General features: G+C 42.4%; 1 protein-coding gene across 4 annotated transcripts; it reads left to right on the plus strand.

Annotated features, from left to right (window-relative positions):
* Window positions 1–1,148: 1,148 nt before the first annotated feature.
* Window positions 1,149–3,437, plus strand: LOC129582606 (BTB/POZ domain-containing protein 1-like). 4 transcript variants are annotated; one of them, XM_055474154.1, is made up of 8 exons: window positions 1,149–1,312; window positions 1,384–1,532; window positions 1,619–1,741; window positions 2,018–2,177; window positions 2,266–2,444; window positions 2,575–2,710; window positions 2,798–3,065; window positions 3,177–3,437. In XM_055474154.1, the coding sequence occupies exons 2-7, from the start codon at window positions 1,444–1,446 to the stop codon at window positions 3,023–3,025; spliced, it is 915 nt and encodes a 304-aa protein (XP_055330129.1). In that variant the 5' UTR covers window positions 1,149–1,312; window positions 1,384–1,443; the 3' UTR covers window positions 3,026–3,065; window positions 3,177–3,437. The 4 variants fall into 4 exon arrangements, 2 of the variants coding, with proteins under 2 accessions (XP_055330129.1, XP_055330128.1); XR_008689655.1 differs by having other exon boundaries at window positions 1,149–1,532; window positions 2,540–2,710; XM_055474153.1 differs by having other exon boundaries at window positions 1,149–1,532.
* Window positions 3,438–5,027: the final 1,590 nt, after the last annotated feature.

The following is a 5,027-nucleotide window of genomic DNA, read 5'->3' on the forward strand; positions in this document are numbered from 1 at the left end:
AAGCCTCTACTTTTGTTGGGATTACAACTCTTGACATTTCTGTGGGCGACACTCGCAGGCGCTGGCTCTACGTACGCGCAGGTACGGATCTGAGAACAATAGAGATCTAAACGTTAACCAATGAGCTACGACTACGTACATGTGAACTAATCTAAAGAGAGCATCTAGAAAGCATTCACACACGTGGACCAATAAGAACAAAGGGTCAGCTAGTACATTAGAACAATAGGGTGAGCTACGTCACTGAGTCGCGGTCACGTCGAAATGTCAAGTCGCGGTCAAAGTTCTCTGCCGGAGATTTCTCTCGGACTCGGGGTCATGACTCGAGAAGGAGCTGTAGTAAGGAGTAAGCCTAAGCCTTGGGGTAGAAGTAGTAAAGTAGTACCGATGTGTACTAAGGGACGCCAGTACAGTACATGTCAGTTCACCGACTCAGTTGTGTCATTATTTGTGTGTAAATTTCAATTGCAATTACATTACATTACGATTTCAATTTCAATTACATTTCTGTGTTTTTATTTCGACAAAAGCCAGTTTACATAACAAAATGCCTGCGCCGATCTACACTAATAAAAATGGTCGAATTTAAACATTAAAAAAACATCCAAAATCGTTAGAGCCACTCGTGGCCTTCGGACGTGCAGGCAATGTACCAAAAACAGCTGCTGCGTTTCCACGGACTACAGCTAGACTTAATCGTTGTCTCAAAAAAGCGGTAGACCGAGGTTCTCCGGTAATTCCACGGATCTTTCTGCCGACGAAACGGACCAGCTCAACAAAAGGCGCTCCGAAAGTTCCGAAAGTCTCGACTGCCAGTGGATAAAACAGATATCCCTAATCTTGTGTGGATTTCAATTACTCGTACGTTACTTGTGTGGATTTCAATTTGGTGTTAAGACCCAGAGCCGGGTGGTGGTATCAACACCATTTGGCCCAGTTCGTTGCAGTCTATTTGCGCGTCGGAATTAACAGCAATTAGGAAAGCCAGCAACAATTAGCGATAAGATATGCCTATCATTTCAAAGTACTCAGATTTGGAAGACCGATAACAATGTACAATACTATCTCCAAAGCATTTCTACAAGCTCACTCACTGTACATGTTTATACATCGTTTAAAATTGTATGAGCTATCGAATATGCCTAGTTTATACCGTTTCTAGTGCCAAGCTGGATGCAGCACTGTCGACAAACTGGCGCATGCCTAAGCCATCTAACTGATAGATATCAAACAACATAACCGAACTAACAAGTTCCCTTCCTGCACCATATCTACTTAGTCGTCAATGTTTTTAATTTTCACGGAAATATAGGTAGCTTAACTTTGAACAACACGACGGAACTTATTGTTGTTTTGCTCTCAGTTTATCTCATAATGTCACAGCATGGAACCTCTGCAATCTGGGGATGGCAAGGAGCCTTAACCGGGATAAACAACCGCCTAATGCATGCCTTGACTTCGGGTGTACTGAGTGACGTTGAATTTGCAGTCGGTCACGATCATGGTCAACCGAAGACCTTTCGAGCGCACAAGTTAGTCCGATTTTCCAAACCGCCTAGCGCGATGAATCTACTAAGACTCAGAGCAGCTAAGTGTTCAGTTTTACGAAATTTTGCAGGCTACTGCTAAGCCTCAGCAGTGAGGTATTCGATACCATGTTTAACGGAAGTATACCGGAAACTGATAATGGCGTGGTTAAAATCCCTGAAATAGCATCCGAGGCTTTCGGTAACATGCTCAAGTGATTTCGCCTTATGTTTGTACAATATCTGTGTTTCGATAATCGCATTATATTATTGGACTGCAATAATATAATGCGATTAATGAATTGCTAAGTAGGTATACGAAGCCGTTCACTACAGCAAACCTTTTCAAATAACGAAGCAATTATACGAAATCGCAAAACACTCTGAGCAGTTTAAGATACAATAATGTACTTCCAGAAAAACTGATGAGCTGATGGTGCTCAAAATTTTCGCATTCTGGATAGTACGCGTATGCAATGCATTTCTTACAGTTATCTGTATACTGACCAAATGGCTGATCTCCGATGGGATAATGCCTTTCAAACGCTCTACTGCGCAAAGAAATACGGCATTCCATCGTTGCTGGATCTTTGTTCGGACTGCATCATTAACAGTCTCACGGTCGACAATTGTCTCGCAAATTTCGAAGACGTTAGTTCTGGCGAACGCGTTTTGCAATCAGCGGAACAATTTATACATTTCTATCATTTTGTGAGCGTTTAACTTACACTCTACACAGGCGCTGCATCTTGGTGCCGAAAAAGTTCAATCCAAATGCCTCGAGTTGGTAGACTCATCTAGTCAAGCAGTTTTCCGTTCGGAAGCGTTCTCCACCATCGAGAAAGATACTCTGGAACAGCTGCTGACGAGAGATACACTTGCGATTGAAGAAAATACAGTCTACAATGCCGTGGAGAAGTATGCATTACTTGCCGTGTTAACTTGATGAATTAATTACTTCCTTTGACCACAATCCCCCAATAATATTTATTTGCTGCTGTCCTTGTTGTCAGTTTGTGCTTCTACACAGCGGTCACGTTTCCTCTAGATGGGCGGAGAATGTTTGCATCCGGAACAACTTGGAGTCGACGGCCTCGAATCGACGAGAGGTACTGGGAGGTGCTTTATTCCTTATTCGTTTTCCGTTGATTACTGACAAAGAAATTGTCGACGGACCAGGAAAGGCACGTATTGTTATGGTTTCAGCTGTTGAGTATGTAATGAGTCTATGACGCTTTCCATTAGAATTTACTATCTGGCTGCTTATCTAGACGGGTCTGTTGCTGAAGGAAGAACTGGGCGACATTTACCAATGCAAACATGCAACAGTGAAGTCGCAGCTGATGTTCTCCTCGTTCCCGCGACGTCCGCTTCCGCTCGTTGGAGCTGTGCGGGTCGGCAACTACGTTAGCGGTCAATGGGCGAATCACTCACGAGCTTTCGTGCCAAATATGCAATTACATAATCGGACTCGGTATCCACGTGGTCGTTTATTTTGATACAAGGCTTTTAATGTTCAAGCACCCTGTACAGTGATGAGTGAGTGGGAAGTGGAAATCACATAATTATGCAAATGTATCATGCATGCAGTGCTTAAACAGATTCCGCTTTAATTTTATTAGTGCGTTCTACTGGTTTTTAATTTTCCAGAACTCTCCTCAGCAGTAGCGATGCTTCTTGAACCATCTTCCCAAGGGAGGAAAATGCATTCTTTCACCTTTTTTGCTTTTCGCTATTTTATGAGCGCAATAGTGACTACTGTTGGATATTTACTTTCGCGGATGATCATTTATGTCACATATTTTTTGCACTGTTTTAACTGATTCATCTACTGCTGACTCGTTAAATTTGACCACTACTGCTCCTGAACTGTCAGATTGTTTTCGCTCAAGCAACAGATATTATCTGGTATTCTCGATTCAAAGTCCTTTTCGGTAATTGTTTACCGAATGCAGCGACCGGTCACAAGTTGCGGCTTTTCCATGGGTGATGCGCATCCGTCGCGGAAATCGGGTTATTTCCATATGCGTATACAACTCATGCAAGTGTGCTAAAGCAACCCGCTGTAATTATTTCTGCAGAGCATGTGTTCTTAAAGGTAGTCACGTCACAATCAACAGAAAGACTTTGCGAGTATGTTCACAAGGATCCTTTGAAGGTGTTGCAAACATTTTTTGCTCGTAACTTAGTACAAATCGTGGTTCCTACCATAAAGAGCCACTAAAATCGCTCCAGAAAGGATGTTTTAGTCTGACATTCCACTGTAGCAGATACAGTATGTCGTCGGACTACAAAGTGATGCTCAGCTTTTCCGTTGCTTTCGTCCTGAGTCTAGTACGCATTACTCACGCACAGGATTCGCCGTACGTTAAGCCGTGGAAGGTGACTATCAACAAAGACCCGGCGCTGCCGGTATCTGATAGTACAGGTAAATTGTAATGCTGTTGCATATAGCTGTTAACTGTTATAAATTTTACTCTGTAGAACCTTATCACATTCACTCGCTTTAAGGAAATTGACGTTGCAGGGTCACAACCCAAAAACGTTGAATCGATGAGTCCCATGAAGGGGAGCGACAATGTCATTACAAACCTGTGTGACTCCGATGAACCAAGAACCGCCACACTCGACGATGTCCGTCATGAACCGGTGTTCATGGTGCCAAGTTACAGATTTAGGGAAACCATGAACTTAATTGAAAAGCTGGGCGTTTTGAACGTGGTTGCCTACTACGGCGTTCACGAAATGGCGGTGTACGACGAAGATCTGGCACCGGAAAAACTTGAACGGGCATTGAATGCCGCGTGGGAGAAACCGATTCGTAAGGCTTTACAAACAAGTTTACAAACATGCTCTCTCAGCCTTTATTTGCAGATACGAGTACATACATGTACATCTGTATATCAGTGCATTTCCGAAGAAAATGACTTTAGGTTAAGGAGTACCTGTTAGAGGTGTGGTAGGTGATTTCCTTATACACTAAGGAATTCGAAAGCAGCTCTGCACTTTGTAAATTAAAGGAGCTCTTGGAAAGAATGGTAGCCTTCGAAAATGCGCATTTATGCCAAAAAAATTTTCCGCGCATTTTTTACCTAAGTTTACCGGTCATCCTGTGCGACAGTCGTGTATTTATTAAAGTTCCTATAATCTAGCGAAATCTTTTGTTTCGCTTTTATCACAAAAGTTCACTTTCAGTTTTTTAATCTAACAATACATTTGACCATAACTATTGTTGTGATTTTGCTTATCAGACTGCTGTCATCCGCCATGAAGCAACATGATCTTACACTGGCTTTTGCAAAATGACATTATACACCAACCATTTGCATACACGTACAGTATAAAACGACCATTTGCTTGAATGAGACGAAGTGCACATTTGTATCTCTAATTGTAAAGTAGTTTGGCTGTAGCCGTAAGAATTATGAAGGGAAATAAAAGATCACCATGAATTCGATCTCTTTCAGTTTACAGAGGCTGCTCAAATGGCGCTTCAAGATT

Source organism: Paramacrobiotus metropolitanus, unplaced genomic scaffold, assembly GCF_019649055.1.
Source record: "Paramacrobiotus metropolitanus isolate TYO unplaced genomic scaffold, Prichtersi_v1.0 Parri_scaffold0000008, whole genome shotgun sequence".
In the NCBI taxonomy this organism is placed as follows: domain Eukaryota; kingdom Metazoa; phylum Tardigrada; class Eutardigrada; order Parachela; family Macrobiotidae; genus Paramacrobiotus; species Paramacrobiotus metropolitanus.

Bases quoted from the DNA above. Each gene is read 5' to 3' on its own strand.
- LOC129582606 (XM_055474153.1), top strand. From the start codon at position 1,375: ATGTCACAGCATGGAACCTCTGCAATCTGGGGATGGCAAGGAGCCTTA. The intron at 1,533-1,618 runs GTTAGTCCGATT...GAAATTTTGCAG, and splicing joins AAGACCTTTCGAGCGCACAA to GCTACTGCTAAGCCTCAGCA. The intron at 1,742-2,017 runs GTGATTTCGCCT...CATTTCTTACAG, and splicing joins GCTTTCGGTAACATGCTCAA to TTATCTGTATACTGACCAAA.